The 16480-nt window shown below is 34.6% G+C and overlaps 1 protein-coding gene across 1 annotated transcript; it reads left to right on the top strand.

The window, feature by feature from the left end:
- The first annotated feature begins 1956 nt into the window (after nt 1-1956).
- On the top strand, nt 1957-15324 carry LOC121380992 (cobalamin trafficking protein CblD-like). Its single transcript, XM_041510058.1, has 8 exons — nt 1957-2044; nt 6603-6673; nt 7624-7750; nt 8478-8683; nt 9308-9404; nt 10110-10246; nt 13027-13113; nt 13591-15324. Exons 2-8 carry the CDS (start codon nt 6662-6664, stop codon nt 13786-13788), a joined length of 864 nt encoding a protein of 287 aa, XP_041365992.1. The 5' UTR covers nt 1957-2044; nt 6603-6661; the 3' UTR covers nt 13789-15324.
- Nucleotides 15325-16480: the final 1156 nt, after the last annotated feature.

A 16480-nucleotide genomic window follows, 5' to 3' on the forward strand; every position in this document is an offset into this window, starting at 1 on the left:
AGAAACCTTTAATAAAGTTCCATATGTCCCAGACATTGCCTTTGCGTCACATGTATGATGCTTGGGGGGGGGGGGGGGGGGGGGGGTTGCAACTGAAATACGAAGGTCATCCATAAAAAGGATTTAGAGTTAAAATCAATGTCAGACACTAAGGCCAAGGCCTAAAGATATCTTGACCTCAGATTGCATTATGGGGTGGAGTGCAGTTGAACTATTCCTTTGGTGAACACTCATATCTGATATGAAAGTCGCCCATTAAAGGATTCGAGAGTTTAAGACAGTTAAGGAAAGTTGAATCACATTTTAACCAAATTATAGCCTTGCTCTGTGGTCCCTTACGAAATATTAGTCATCATTTGAAGACGATTTTTATAAAGTATGTTCTGTTTAACGACACCACTAGAGCACATTGATTTATTAATCATCGGCTATTGGATGTCAAACATTTGGTGATTTTTACATATAGTCTTAGAGAGGAAACCCGCTAAATTTTCCATTAGTAGCAAGGGACCTTTTATATGCATCATCTTACAGACAGAATAGCACATACCACGGCCTTTTATGGTGCACTGGCTGGAACGAGAAATAGCCCATTGAGCCCACCGACGGGGATCGACCCCACACCGATCGCGCATCAAGCGAGTGCTTTACCATTGGGCTACACTTGAAGATAATTTTTTAAAATAATAATAAAATTAACCAAATTCTATAAAAACTATATGAATGACCATGGGTTTGACATGGGGTTACACTTCACATTTATGAAAGCCATCCATTAAACAAAATTAAAGTGTCAAATGCAGTTTTAGGCTAACCAAATTCTTGTTTCTACTTCTTCTTCTGCTTTTTATTGTCCCAAATTCTTAATAAGCACTCTACTGTATGGAGCAGAATCTAAGAAAATAACTAAGACCATCGGTCAGAAGTTATACGTCTTTCAAAATCGGTGCCTTCGCGGGAAGAACTTCATAAACAAACGTCCACACAGTCATTGCTATCGGAGATCAAGCGCCGAACATGGCGGTGGATTGGCCATGTCATCAGAATGCCTCAAACAGCCCTACCAAGAGTGGCACTCTGATGGACCCCTCCTGCAAAAAGGAAGCGGGTAAGACCGAAAGAAATATGGAGGACAGTAGAGGAGGAAATTCGAGAGGGCAGTCTGAGCTGGAGGCTGCTGGAGAAGCTGGCAAAAGACAGTCAGCAGTGGCGATCTCTAGTTAAAGCCTTATGGGCTTCTCAGAACGAAGGGGATTAAGTAATTAAATTCTTAATGACCTTGACCTGGGATTATATTCGTAAGGTTGCGTGTACAAATGTACTTGAAAGACAATCAATCAGCCATGCCAAATATGAAAGTCATCCTCTACAGGATTCAAGACTAATATAATCAACATTAATCCAGAATGACGGCTGTAAAATAAAGGACAAAGAAAAGTAAAGATTTTGTCATACGCGAAGTGTAGCAAAACATTAAGCTGACTGTAATGAAAATGATAGATTAAAAGGAATTAAAAAATTAATTTGCTTAATCTAAATACGTCACGAGGCCAAAGGATGGTGAAGAGGATATTTTTACTAAAAACATTAAGCAAAAGGTGTTTTTGTTCGAATTTCTCCCTCAAATGTGCAGAAATTAAATCTCAGGAAAGAACTGTAAGTATTGTCAATTTTGGCGGGATTCGTAAACGGAATCAAGGCCCATATTTTCGAAGCCATCTTAGCGCTATGAAATCGTAAAACCGTTGTAAGCTATGCCATTATGATGTCACTGTAGAACATGCCACAGTCAAGTCATAGCTTACGATGCTTTTACGATTTCTTAGCACTAAGATTGCTTCGAAAATATGGGTCAAGTACCTTTAACATACGATCTCAGTAATAAGCACAGGCTAAACTAACTGATAAATCATGTGTTATAGTTTCGATTTTCCTAAACATTGTGATAGGGTCTGGTATTAATCGAGACTTAAGATGGGAAACCAAAATGTCGTTTACGAAGTATCTGTTGATTAACCTTGTAAAAACAAAGACAACTTAAAATGTAATTCTTCATTTTTAAAATGCTTTACGATTTATTTATAAAATATTTGATGGTACTCTTAATATAAGTCTTTTTATTTTGCATTGATATGACGTCACGTCAAGTTCATCGACAATTTGTAGTTAGTCGGGGGATGTGTTTTCGTTGAACATATTTTTTTCCCCCCCCCCCCCCCCCCCGCAACAAATCTTTAAAAAGTGTTTAGTGTTTGCTTAGGGTTACGGTTAGTGGTATGACTTTCCTTTGGCACTGTCAAGTATAAAGAACATTATAAATATTTATCATAGGGTTAGGATTAGTGACATTGCCAAAGGAAAGTCCTTCCATAAATAATTATACAACCGTGTCCGGTGATTCGGCACACTTGGTATTTTGCTTAAGTATGCTTAGGAAATTGTCATGTTGTCAGTGTTTTTAACGAATTAAAGTTCAATTCTTTTTCAATGGTTAATCAAGTATCAACATATTTATTTTTAGGGTGCAATTAATTAGGTTTTTTGTAGATTTATCAATAATTATATCATAATTTTAAAATAAATCATTCACCTGTTTTCGTGTACAGTGCTGTCTGGTGTATCGGCGCACCTAAGCTTTCAAGGACCATTTTCTATATGAACATTGTGAAATATTTAATAAAATGCGTCTCTCACCAATGAAGAAGTGCATAATCTGAAATACACTACAAACTGTTTTATGTCTGCAGTAAATAAATATTTTAAAATGGTGCATAAATATAGGCACCCCCTTGTATCCAAAACGATTTGCATGTCCGGTGATTCGGCGCAGTAGATGTGGATCGTTGACGCCGCTATTTATAAACCGCCCATGACCTCACTTTTAGCCCATAAACGCTACACTATTGTCCCAGAATTATTTTAGTACTTTTTTGTTTTGTCTTGTTAAAAATATTATTATGAAAATGAACGATCACACATCACCCATCTCATGATCAGTTTCGGAATCGTTTTCTTGAGTGGCACAGTACTGCAGATGCATACATGTTCATTGTCATGCATGGCTAAGATGCCTACATGGATTTTTATTTTTCTCGGATAGATTGTGCACACACATGGATCTTATTTCGCTTTTATTTTTTATAACAATGTGACAGTTGTGAACTGGAATGACTGTCAATTAAGGTGTACAATTTTCGTTTTGTTTGTATTTGTCTGTGTTTTCTTTTTTGGTTTAAATAAAAAATAACCGAACAAAAATAATTACATTTATACTGTTTACTATAATTTTTAAAATGCGCGAAAGGTGTTTTTAGACATGTAAATCATTTTGGATACAAGGGGGTGCCTATATTTATGCACCATTTTAAAATGTGTATTTACTACAGACATAAAATAATTTGTTGCGTATTTCAGATTATGCACTGCTTCATTGGTGAGAGTCACATTTTATTAAGTATTTCACTGTGTTCACATAGAAAATGGTCATTGAATGCTTAGGTGCGCCGCTACACCGGACACCACTGTATTTAGTTGCTCGAAGTCTCTTTTTATTTCTATTATTTCTAGCTTCTCTGTTAACCTCATAAAATTATAAACTATGTTTTATATGTATCTCTGGTCATTATTAATTTTCTATTAATGTGCTATATTAATATATAATCAGTGTTCGAGATTAAATTTTTTGGACAGTATCCCAGTTGGATACTAACATTTCAAAATCTGGTATCCCACCTGAGAATTTAGTATTATATGGCATCCCGGTGGGATACTGGGTTCTTGAAGTCTGGTATCCAAAATTAAATTCTGGTATCCCCGGGATATCAGGATACCGTTAATCTTGAACACTGTATATATTACTAAATATGACGTCATACATATTATGATGTTACTGCAGTAGAACTTAGAAGGGGATTGATAATTACTTAATTACATAATGGTTGCTTTTATCTAACGAAGAGCATTAAGAAGTGGACAAAACTTTCTAATAAAATACATTTCTTTTGTCTTACTTTTCATTTCATCATTGGTATATATGTTATAAAATTGGAAAATAGTGAATTTATATCTTTTTGTTCCTCACATGTATTTAAATGGGTATGCATCTTGTTTCTGGTTGTTTTATTTGCTATGCCACTTTAGGTTACCTAGAACAAATATTAGAAACTAAAATTACAAATATATTTGGATCAGACTTTCATCTATATTTCAAGAAGAACTGGAAACGTTTTCTAGATGATTGTTTTATACTGTGGCCTTTGTCCAAAAACTGTTTGGAATTATTTCACAAGTTACTTAACACACTGAATAGTAACATAAACTTTACTATAGAAACAAATGCAAAGAAAATTCCTTTTCTAGACACTTTAGTAATCAAGTGTGGACGCATAATGGAAACTGATATATTTTACAAACCAACTGATAGCAAACAGTACCATTCTTTGTCATCCGAGTCATACGAGAAGAAGTATACCATATAACCTAGCACGGCTTATCTGTATGATTGTGTCAAATATACAAACACGTGCACAACGTCTCCGGGAACTCAACATGTATCTCTAAACGTGAGGCTATCTAAAACAGCTAATATCAGATAGTATGGAAAAGGCAGTAGTATTAGATAGAAAATATCTTTTAAAACCAAAACAAATAGTTACAACGAAAAGGCCGCTCGCATTTGCATCCACCCATAACTGCAGAACCCCGATATATATAAAACAATCTTGTCAGAATTGCACATTTTAAAACGATGTAAAAATGCCATCCATACTGGACTATTTCAATTATAAATAGTAAGAGACAAAGCAAAAACTTGAAACGGATACTGACAAAAGAATGATTTGAATCTACAACAGTAGAACATAAATGCAGGGTTAAAAAGTTTAACCGAAGCAACTGTGGTACGTACCAACATATTTTAGAAGCAGGCATGTTATTCTTCAGCTTTTTAGCGGAATTCCGCTTTAAACAAAAAATCTTTTATTGTAAAATAAATCTGTGAAAATGTTTTCATAAAAAAATCCCATTTCCCTTTATTTTCAGGGTTTTTTTATTATTGCACTTCTACTAAACCATTTTCTTAATGGCTGTTCGCTTACCTGTAGATAGTGTACCGCAATATAAGACTGATGACCGATCAAAGAAATCGCTGCGCTTTTGTATGATAGAACATTTTCAGCTGTTTTTTTAAGAATACCAAATCACATGCCTGTAGAAGGCACACATGTAGAATTCAACGACAAAGGTTTATTTTGGGTACACAGGAATATGGATTGTTTGGTAAACAATGTTATTTATGTAATTATAAGATTGCCAAGGTTGCAAAGAACAATACATTGGTCATACCACTCAGCTGAGAGCCAGAGTACGCGTACACAAACAGCAAATAAAACAGTCGGAAACAAGATGCATACCCTTGAGTTCACATTTAAATACATGTGCGGCACAAAAAGTTATTAAATTCACCATTTTCCCATTTTATCACATAGATACCAATGATGAAATGAAAAGAAAAACAAAAGAAATGTATTTTATTAGAAAGTTTTGTCCACTTCTTAATGCTCTTCGTGCAAAAACACAAATATCACAGAATTTTACGGATACTGAATTTTACTCAAAACTTCAATTTTGTGCTGTATTGGCCATTCTCAAAGAGAATGTTACACCCCTGCACCACAGTGTGGTTACAGCACGTCATAAAATGTATGATGTCATATTTAGCAGTTCCTTTCTGAAGATGAATAATTGAAAGGATATTATTTCTTAAAATTGTAAAAGGATATTATTTCTTAAAATTGTTTTTTAAATACATATATACTGTACACTTGTTTTCTTATTCACTTATGTACAAGGAAAGGAAAAGTTTTGTTTAATGACGCACTCAACACATTTTATTTACAGTTATATGTGTCGGATATATGGTTAAGGACCACACAGATATTGAGAGGAAACCTGCTGTCACCACTTTCATGGGCTACTCTTTTCAATTAGTAGCAAGGGATCTTTTATATGCACCATCCCACAGACAGGATAACACATACTACAGCCTTTGATATACCAGTCGTGGTGCACTGGCTTGAACGAGAAATAGCCCAATGGCACTTATGTACAATGTTTAACCTATTAAATGATTGTAAAGTAGCGATACCAGGGCCGCAACCCAGGCACTAAGTACTATATTTATTTTCTGGGGTCAATAAACTTCATTTTTTTAAAAACGACAATAATTTTTTTTTAAATACTATCTAGACGGATCTCATTACTGTAATTTAAGTGAAAATTGTATGATTTGCTATGATAACTGCATAATTAAATGTTTGGTAATTCTGTTATATACATGTAGTCTTAGAGAGGAAACCCGCTACATTACTAGCAAGGGATCTTTTATTTGCACCATCCCACAGATGTTATAGATTATAGCATGGGCTTTGATTGTGGTGCACTTACTGCAACGAGAAACGGCGATCAGTCCTAAACCAAGCATGCATTAAGTGAGCACTTCACCACTGGGCTGTATCCCGCCCCCTCTTGCATGAGCAATGCACAAATAAAACTTGCTTTTTTCACAGGCTTGCAGTTAATGAAATCATTTTGGGGTTTTTCAGATAATACTGCAGAACCTAAACTTGTTATTACAGTGAGTGGATAGCACATACAATAATTGATGGCTGCAAGGGTGAGGATCCATTTTTTAAATTTTATTTACCTAGCAACAAAAGAAACCGAACATTCTAAATAATATTAAAGAGGTTTGTTTTAGGGGCGATGTCAAATAGGAGATTGATATGTTGAAGATAGTTTCTGTTTTAATTGATATCATATTATATATGATTATAAGTATTTATGTTAATGGGATTGTATACAGGGTAGTCATATTTAATCACATTTATTTTGTCACTTTGTATATATTATGTGTAATACCTATTATAATGTTTTGTGTGTGTCAGTCCTTGGTTTTTGAAAATCAGAGGTGAGTGGAAAATTGCACACCTCAATATGCTACAGCGAGTGAAAAATCACTCTCCAAAATAAATCAAATAGGCAGTATAGTTCCGATTGGATTTTGACTAGTACGTCTACAAAATTGTCTATTAAACCAGTATTTCCAGATTTGTTCAAAAAAGAGAAATACCAGTTTGACGACTGCATGGAAGTCACTGCCATGTTTTTAATTTTTATTGTTTTAATAAAGGGACCTTACTATCAGCTAAATGAGCTATGGAAACTGTTGATTTTTGTGAACAGTGGAAATAAATATACCCATCTAGTTTACTTGTGCCGTTTGTTGAGTGTAACGTGCGCTGTTTTTCACACTTGTCAGACTGAAATTACATGTGCTGTACGAGCACGATCGCACCCGCACACCTTAAAAAGCAAGGTTTGGTGTGGGTGTGTAGAAATTATGATGAATTATGCCAAGTTTCTCTTCATCTTTGATGCACACAACCCTGTTTATTTACTATTATCTAAATACTATCCAATATTATTAAATGTAAGATTTTGTAAATAGTATGGTCTGGCAGTAGCATTATTATTTTAAGGAATTTACATAGGTTAAAGTGTAATTTATGCAGTGTAATATTTGTGTTTATCAATAATAGTAACTAGTAATTCTGTATATTTCAGCTGATATCTGGCAATAGGAAAATAGTTGCTTACTTGCCCAACCTGCAAGCTGTGGTGAAACATTTAAGAACATTTTCTTCCTATGACGGACATCAACATTCTGGCACGTACTTCGGAGAACCCACAGGTTCGTACTTGAACATTCACATGGTTTAACATCAGTACTTTATAGAATTAGTACTGTTACTTGTCAAAACGTACACCAATGTATAATTTAAATGTTTTTCCTTAAAGGAGATTATTATTTTTAAAGTATTCTGTTTTTGAGTCAGTCAGATTAGTAACAATATCTGGAGATGGAGGGGGAGGTCACAAGGTTTATTTTTATCTATTCCTATAGAGTAGGACAAAAATATGTACATTTTTATTCTCAAGTGGTGTGTGTGCACATACTCCCCACCTTTGGGCCTGTATGACCAACCATCGGTATGGACCTCAAATGTCGGTTTTGTTTAAATTTTGTTAGAGCATTCTGTAAGGATAAGTGTTCTATGATGAAACATATCGTTGCATCACTTATCACCTGTTTAATAATCCTTTATATAATTCTTTGATATTTAAAAATATATATATATATATATATAGTGAAAACTTTGTAAAATGGACCCTAAGCAAACAAGACTTCTGTCAAAAGCAGCCAAATTTATGGTTCTGAATTTTCGACCTCCTAAAACACAATCTTCTAAGCACCGGATCCTGCCTAAATCGGATATACATTACGTCGGCAACATGATGCAATTTACACAGGTTTCACTTTTGATGCCATTTTCTATTTAATTGTACATTTATTTCCTTAATCTGTAACTATAATGTGTCTAGAAATTAGAATAAATAAAACTCTTTATGTCATTTAGGATCTGCGACCGTTTGGCCAGACAAGGACCTCGGACCTTTTGGTCCCGAGGACAAGAGATTCCCACTCCCCGGACGTGTGGGACACAGTTTGTTTTTACGAGAACGACCGATAATATTTCACCCAGACCCCAGCTCTACACTTCCACAGTTACCGGTGGAACGACACTCCGACATCGCAGAGCAGTTTCTATCTTCGGTTGAACAGGTAAAAAAACGTCAACTAAATTGAAAATCGGTTTTAAAATGTTATCTTCCTACAGTTATTATTGGATATCATGCATTTACTACAATTTAAAATTACTTTCTGTTCTGATGAAGGCATTCCTGAACAGTGCAACATATAAATCTTTTACCATCAATAAAGATCATCACATGACACATCTATAGTCTGTCCCACCGGGAATGCCTTTTTCAATACTATGAAATGTACCACAAGTTATTTATTTCTGAGCAAATAGATTTGTAAATTGCACACAAAAATGGTATTTTTTTTTATTTCCAAAACACTTTTACCTTTTTTCTTATGTCAAACCAAACTGAAATTATTTACAAAAAACCAGTTTCATAGAATGATGGGATGGACTATAGTACTAGTTAGTAATCTTCCTGAATTATCTATCTCATTGCTCACCTGGTATCATTTTAGGAGAGTGATCTTCATCTGGCCTTGTTTGTGCTCATGGCAAAGACTGACAATGATGAGACATCATGGCAAATTATCTTCTTTTTTCAAGGATGGTATGAAAAGGACATATACATAATTTGTTGGCAGATTGTTTGAAAATATTCTATTTATTCATATAATTTTTTATTTTTTTTACTGTTTTAGATTGAGGAATCGAGTGGATTTTTACCTGAATCTATACCACAACCCTCTGAAATGTTAGAATGCATTGCACAGGATTGTCCAATGATTCTGAGAAAAGGTAAGTTGATTTGGTGTGAGTGCCTATTTAAGAATGGTTATGTGGCAGTGGATTGAAGGGAATTATCTTGCTACTTTTTAAGTAGTAGTTATCAGTGTCCTTTTGTAATGCTAATTGTGATATTTTAAATTTGAAGTTTTGGTATGGTCGGTTTTGAATCGTTTATCTATTTATCATGGCTAATTTTTTGTGGAAATTTATAGTCCTTCCCAGCCTTCATGAACATTGTTTTTGTAAATAATTTCAGTTTTATTTGACAGAAAAATAAAAATCAGTTTAGAAATAATTAGATTGTAATGCATACCATAGTGAGAAAATGGCATTCACTCCTGGGAAGAACTATAGTAATTAATCCAGTTTCTGTAATCCCATAATCATATTTCATTTCAATTTAATTGCATGCTTATATTGAACTAAGGTTCAAGCACGCTGTCCTGGTAACACATCTCAGCTATTTGGGCTGTCTGTCCAGGACAGTGGGTTGTTAATTGTTAATGGTCAGTGAGAGTGAAGAGGGTGTACACAGTAGTGGTCTTACACCTACCCATTAAGTTGTTAAAACTCGCTCTGGGTGGCAGCCGGTACTGGAAGCGAACCCTGTACCTACTATCCTCATGTCCAATGGCATAACCACAAGAACACCAAGGCTGGTATCATGTTGCAGTTTGTTGAGTACTAACAATACAACATTGTTTTATTTTCCAGAATTTGCTGACCTCTTTCCCGAAAGAAACATCCTGGAAGGTGTTTTGACTGTGATATCGATTAGCCAGAAAACCGTCAATGATATGACTGTCTGGTCGGCTGATGTAGAAATAGAAAGGGAAACACTGCTAGAAGCAGTAAGTTTTTTTTTTACACAAAATACCAATTGGGTTTGGACATTATGGGTCACTTTTACAAAAGCCTGTGGGTTTTTTTGCAACATTAGTATTTAAACATTGTAAAATATATATAGTTTTAAGCATGTAAAACTCGTAATATAGTCTTTGTAAATTCGGCTCTCTGGCCAGGTAATCCAAAGACACAAATGGGATGTAGCTTACAGTGGTTGCAAAACGAAGGCGTCGCATGCGACGTTTACTACCCTAATTTCCAATGTCTATTTTAGCCACAGTTGCTCAGACTCCAGTTCATATTTTCTTGCTTCTTGTCTGAATGTATAGCTGGGCTGCTATGGGTTAATTTTTTCAGGAAAACTTTGAGTTTCCCTCAAATACAGTCCATTACTGCCCATTGCCTTTGTTTTTAAAATATATTTTGTTTTGATTCATGAGCACAGTAGACCCAGTGATTTTCCGCGATCGCTGAAAACGCACGGAATTCCCATTGTGAAACGCAAAGTTAAAAAAATTAATACTATTTTACTATTGCTACACGCTGTAAAACTGACGATTGACTCATGTGCAGTACTATTGGCAAACGCTAGAATGGATTATGCGCTTCACGGTAAACCAAATGGTCACATTGGGAACCAATCAAATACTTCGCGAACATTAGCGAAACGTTTGCTGGCTGAACTTGGGGCTGGGTTACTGCTTAGTCTGTTGCGCCTGCACAGATGGGACAGGTTTTTTTCCTGGAGGAAGTTTAGCCAGCGGTTTGTCGCTAATGCTTGTCTTGGAAGACAGATTTTTAAGCTACACATTAAACCTAATGACCATTTCGGGAACCAACAGTCAAAATATGTTTGCAAACGGTTAGCAAAAAACGGCTGGCTGAACGTTGCAATGTTACTTTATTTCCACTGTGTTATGCGCATACTTCAATTTGCAGACGACGTTAGACTGTCAAAGAGATGATAAAAGAAATGTTTACATTTTGTGAACCCTAAGCCCCATTGAATAAAGCAGTGCACTTAATTGTTGGACAATCATGCTTTATGTAGTTATTATAATTGTAGTCTTTGCTCCTGGTGTGATTTTTCGTTACTAATATGTAGGCTTATTTTGATTTAATGACAAATGTCGACACCAGTCAATTTTCGGACCCTTTAATTTGTCACAACTTGTGCTAGTTCGATTGTTAAAGGGACATTCCCGAGTTTGATGCATCGTATGATGTTTCAGACTAATAAAATATTCCTACAATTAAACTCACATATTAAATATATGTTCTTGTTTAGAATATCAGTGTCTGTATATTCAATGTGTTTCTGGTCGGCATAATAAGCCCATAATAAGCCCAAACTGGATTTTGTCTTCAAATAATTTCATACGTACGACAAAATCGTTTTTAGGAAATAAAATGAAATGTAACCTAGTACATATATTAGAACGATCAGAAACACGTTTAATATACAGCCACTAATATTTTATGCAAAAAAATATATTTGATATGTAATTACAGTCGTTAAAAGATCTCTGTTAGTCGATAACATCTTAAACATTGCAGCAAACTCAGGAATGTCCCTTTAATTACATATTGTAGTCTGTAGTTTTTAAAACGGAAAACCACCTAGTCATACTTGTTCTATTCTTGGTTCAACAATTTCACCAACTTTATGCATTACAAGTGGACTACATTGCACCCTTCTGTGGTAACAGACTTCGGCCCATAGAGAGAGCCCCCCCCCCCCCCCCCCCCCCCCCCCCCCCCGCGTGCCCACATTACTGAGTGTCTGTAGCTCTCGATAAACCCCCAACTCCTACTCTGTCAGTTCCAACACCTACTAGTACTTCGTTTTGCAACCACTGGCTTAGCGATAGAGCAATCGCTTGTGTGATGGATTTGGTACATCAAAGGCCATGGTATGTACTGTCCTGTTTATAAGCAAGAGCATATAAAAAATCCCATGCTTTTTTTCTGTAGATTAGCTGATTGGTTGTAATGAGTTAACCTTCATCTGGCTCATTGTTATGACGTGCACTTACGTTAATTATCTCAAACATAGTCATTAGTCTCTACATTTTTATTAGTGCAAACTTCATATTTTTGTATCTTATTCTACAATACGTCATAGTGCAATTATATGGCAAAATTGTACAGATTTTACAGTGAACTTTTAATTGATGTACACTGTACATTGAGTTCACTGCAAAAACAAAATGATATTAAATCCAAGTTATGTACCTGACATGTAGTTACATTTTATAACCAAATTAGTCAGATAGTAATCACTTGAATAAAATCTTTGGAATAAGTTGTTATGTAGTAGCATATTCTTTGCTTTTCTTTATTAGCAGTAGAAATAAATACACTTGTGTTTTTGTCACATGTTTTAGCAGCATCCAAACAGTTAAGTTTCCATTAAGCATCCTGTCATTGATTTGACTCTCTCAGTCGGTTGAGTGCTCACCTGAGATGCTTGCGTCACAGGATCAATCCACCTTGATGGATCCATTCAGTCAATTGGGCGTTTTTCCAATTTCAACCAGTGCACCACAACTGGTCAAAGACTGTGGTATGTGCTTTCCTGTCTGTGGAAGAGTGCATATAAAAGATCCCTTGCTGCATTAGGAAAAATGTAGCGGGTTTCTTCTGATAACTATGAGTCAGAGTTACCAGATGTTTGACATCCAATAGCTGATGATTGATTAATCAGTGTGCTCCAGTGGTGTCATTAAAACAATAATAATAAAAAGTAATTTTTTCGTGTGACTTTGTTTGTGGTTTATTTCAGTTTATTCAGGGTGCTACTGAAATCTGCGAAGCTTTACAAGAGGGTGGATATTGGGCAGACTTTATTGACCCTTCGTGTGGGAAACCAGTAAGTATTATCTCTCAGTTTGTATTGGGTATCACTACAGTTCTATTATTTTCTTTTAATGTCTATCATGGGAAGGATATGTTTTCAAAAATGTCTATAATAGTTACCATGGTGTATTAATTATCGATAATTTGATTTACAAATGAGTGATTCATACACAAACTACCGTTGATTGAAGCAGAGTATTTTAGTATACTGTCCAAGTTTTAGTGAGTGTGTGATTTGAAACTTATGTGTCCACATGTACAGTTTGAATAATTGAACAGGATAACTGTAGAGAGATTATACTAAATCTGTATTCATTGTTGAGTTCACACTATAATTTAATGGTTTATTTCCTTCAATTTTGTTGAAATGTGGCTTCTTCTTTTTTTAATTATTAGCCAAATACTAAATGTTGTTGCCACTTTTCATGTTAAAAAAGAGTAGCCGCTGCCTAATGTGGCAAATTTGTATTTTTATACTTTTCTTTTACAGTATCTTGGATCTCATACAAATTCAGTTTTTTTTGAAACTGATGACAGATACCGAAAGTTGGGCTTTGAAATCGTGGATCTCGGCTGCTGTAAAGTGATCTCTCACCACATCTGGGGCACTCACACGTTTGTCGGCAGTCTGTTCACAAACGCACCACTAGATCACGAAGTGTTACAGGACATGAAGACCTCCCGTTAAACCATTTTTTGTTGTGTCCTGAAATAGGTTGTTTATATTGTTTCAGTGAGTTTGTATGCATTTAGAATTATGTGAGTCTAGATAGGTTGTTTATATTAATTCAAGGAGAGTGTATGCATTTAAATAGTGAGACTAAGCAATCAGTGTATAGGACATAAATGTTTTCTGGGTTTTTTTAAAGACTTTGGTATCTTGATTGAACATTTCTTTTTTGTGTGATTTCTGTAGTGTTTTTGATGAAAGATCTATACCACAGCAGTGTTTTTGTTGCAGTAGTGAATAACATTTTCAACAGAAGAATATAATTTGTTATGTTGTTGATAGAGGCTGATGGTGCACTTTGCAAGTAAATAAGAATGAAAACCTGATGTTGTAATCAGGTTGTAAAATAAAACATAATGGTAGATATTGGCCTGTTCAGGAATGTAGAAAATATTTAATGTTATAATGTTAAAGTTACTGACCCTTTTGTCTGAGGTTTCATATATAATGATATATTTAGAGCTAAACCTGACCAGAAACACATTACATATGCACAAATTGGTAATATAAACAATATATTTTCGAAGTAACCTAATTTAAGTTTTAACAGTAAATTATATGGTCAAAGTAAGACTCTTTAAGAGTGATTTATTAAACAACCTTTAATAGCTGAAAATATTTAAATTGCCTTGTAACTAGGGGGTCACTGCTTTTAAGAAACTAATATGAGAAATTTGTGGAGGGAAACCCCATTTTCACTAATGTGTATACTAACTTTTTTACTAAACCATCTTTTTAACTGTAAGCAGACCTCGCCTTTTAAGGGGAGCTGTCACACATGCTCCACGTCACTCCCCTGATACTAATTCAAGGAGAGTAAGTCTTAGCTTCCCTTAGCATGTGAATTTTTTTTTCTTAAGTACAGCAAAACTCCTATAAACCGTACACCCTTGGGACCAATAAAAATGTCTGCTATAAAAATGAATCTGGTTTAGAGAGGTTCAATTATGTACTGGTTTTTAAAAGGGACTTTGAAAAACGTCCGGTTTTGAGGGTATTCCGGTTTACAGAGGGTCCGGTCTTGAGAGGTTTCACTGTATTACAAAAGGGTTCAGTATCAATGCTCAATATATTCCCCATAAATCTTAAGTTACAGGAGCAGTTAATCACTGCTCTCAATGTTTACTGACAGCGAGGTTTCTGTAGGTCATGTTTTAACAATATCAATAATCTATCATACAAACATATCTGCCAAAAACACCCCCAAAATGTCAACACTATAAATTGAACAAGAACAGACATTTATGTCATTGTAATAATGACACATAGGAGGTGGTATAATTGACTTATTAAACATCATTTTGGGGTTCTTGGATTTGTTTCTTTTGCACAGTATTATACAGTAATGGGCACTGTCTAATACTTTTAGCATTTGCTAAAAGATGTGCTTTGTTTACTGTACAGGTTGTAAAGTGAGTTAATTATTTACATTTGTTTGTATGAATATGTAATAAAATGTGATGGAAATTTTGAAATAAAAATATTTTACCATTATATATGGTTGTACAATTTCCACTCAACTCTGAATAACATTCTCTTAATGGTTCAGATGTTTTTTATTTTTTATATTGCATAAATAAATCAAAATCTTTATATACAGTAGGTTTAGTGAAAAAGATGGTGGTGGTTTTTACATATATATTAAACAAAATTAAAGAAGGGCCAGCAGATATTTTGGGCATTTTCCTTTATATGAGCTACAAAATACATTTGTTTTAGGTTTTGTAAAGCTTACCTATTTTGCATCAGTATTTACTCGGCATTCAGCAATCATCTGCTCAAAACTTGCTAACATATAATATAACTCTTTAAAAGGACTTGGCTGAATTTGCAGGTGTTGTAACACACTTCCAACCGACAGAGCATTCTTAATCATTAATATTACATATGAAATACATTTTCTTGTTTAGAATATCAATGTTTGTTACTGTATTTACTGTATATACAAAGTACTGTTACTGTATATACAAAGCATGAATGTTCTGGAAGACTAGATTTTTTTCTTCCAAAACATTTTTACATTTTGTATTTATTTAACAGTAAGTCAAATTAAGTTTTAGCTACTGCAAACATTAGGGAGACCACAAACTCATCGAATATAATCTGATATTCAAAATCAGAAAATGTATTTAATGTAAAAAAATTGTTGTTAAAAAGTCTGTTATTCAGAATCATCTTACCGATAGCCTACAAAGGCAGAAAAGTATGGACTGTCCCTTCAAAATAATTTTTGACCAAAACGTCTCTTGGCCCTTAATTTTGTTCAGTATGTGAATAGTGACAATGAAATATGCTATATTAAGCTGTAATCGAGAGCTTTATTTTGTTCCAAGGACATTAAGCCTTTTAATATTTTCAATAATTAAATTTGAATTGGATTTAAGAATAAGCATAAGGGCTGCCATTTTTGTAGTGGGGGGCAGACTGGTTTTTGTCCGAATTAAACAAAAATGCCTGTATCTGGATAACAGCATTTATTCATATTAGCATTACAGCTATATAGGGCTACAAACTAATCACTACCCATTTTTACATGGATTACAATTAATTTTGCAGATAGAATGATGGAAATACATGTTAAAATGGCCTCAGATATTTTGCTCGAATACCTCTTATCGTTTTTGCCAGAATTTGAGGATTTGGTCCAGCA

This window comes from Gigantopelta aegis, chromosome 9 (genome assembly GCF_016097555.1).
Source record: "Gigantopelta aegis isolate Gae_Host chromosome 9, Gae_host_genome, whole genome shotgun sequence".
NCBI lineage: Eukaryota > Metazoa > Mollusca > Gastropoda > Neomphalida > Peltospiridae > Gigantopelta > Gigantopelta aegis.